This window comes from Colobus angolensis, unplaced genomic scaffold, assembly GCF_000951035.1.
Source record: "Colobus angolensis palliatus isolate OR3802 unplaced genomic scaffold, Cang.pa_1.0 Scaffold130, whole genome shotgun sequence".
NCBI classification, from domain to species: Eukaryota; Metazoa; Chordata; class Mammalia; order Primates; family Cercopithecidae; genus Colobus; species Colobus angolensis.
In genome coordinates this window covers 5,642,736-5,643,629 of record NW_012114253.1, presented here as the reverse complement: position 1 = coordinate 5,643,629, position 894 = coordinate 5,642,736, and the positions used below count along the sequence as shown (strand labels likewise).

Here is an 894-nt window from a genome sequence, read left to right as displayed (position 1 = left end):
ACCCACTCCTGCTCCTGCCCTCCCACGTGTTCACTTTGCCCTGCCCCAACCCCTGGGGCTCACCGTCAGCTCCCCATCCCCAGATTCTCCAGTACAAGAAGAGGTGCTCGGAGCTGGAGCAGCAGCTGCTGGAGAGATCCGGAGAGCTGGAGCAGCAGCGACTGAGGGTGGGTGCCAGGGTGGGGCAGGGGCAGGCCCTGTCCTCTACCTGCCCAGCCTGATGCTTTAACTTTTCTCCCACCCAGGACACAGAACACAGCCAAGACCTGGAGAGCGCCCTCATTCGGCTGGAGGAGGAGCAGCAGAGGTGAGGGCGCAGCAGGGAGGGTGAAGGCTGGCAGGTGGCTTCCTGGGCGAGTGCCTGCTGATCCCCTGTGCCTCATTCAGGAGTGCCAGTCTGGCCCAGGTGAATGCCATGCTCCGAGAACAGCTTGACCAGGCAGGCTCGGCTAACCAGGCTCTGAGTGAGGACATACGAAAGGTGACCAGTGACTGGGCACGCAGCCGCAAGGAGCTGGAGCAGCGGGAGGCAGCATGGAGGCGTGAGGAGGAGGTGGGCATAGGGGCAGAGGGAGGCCAGCTTGACCCAAGGGGAAGGTGCACTGCAGAGGAGGGAGGATTCAGAAGCCTAGAGAGGGAGAGGGAGCACTGTCCAAGGGAGCATGTTAGCAGAAGTAAATAGCCATCATCACAATAGCTGGTCTTATCGATGCGTAGCATGTACCATGTACACGGTGTGCATTGACCTTTATTCCTTGTGATAACAGCATGTGGTAGGTGCTGTCATTCTCCTGATTATAAAGAGAGGTTAAATCCGGTTGCTGTGGCTCACGCCTGTAATCCCAGCACTTTGGGAGGCTGAGGCAGGTGGATCACCTGAGGTCAGGAGTTCGA

General features: G+C 59.1%; 1 protein-coding gene across 1 annotated transcript in view; it reads left to right on the top strand.

Moving 5' to 3' along the window:
* The window catches only part of CROCC (ciliary rootlet coiled-coil, rootletin), an 84,957-nt gene that overhangs the window by 12,206 nt on the left and 71,857 nt on the right, over window positions 1-894 (top strand). The window contains 3 exon segments of the mRNA XM_011934077.1: window positions 70-167; window positions 246-307; window positions 388-597. Coding sequence (XP_011789467.1) covers window positions 70-167; window positions 246-307; window positions 388-597 — 370 coding nt within the window.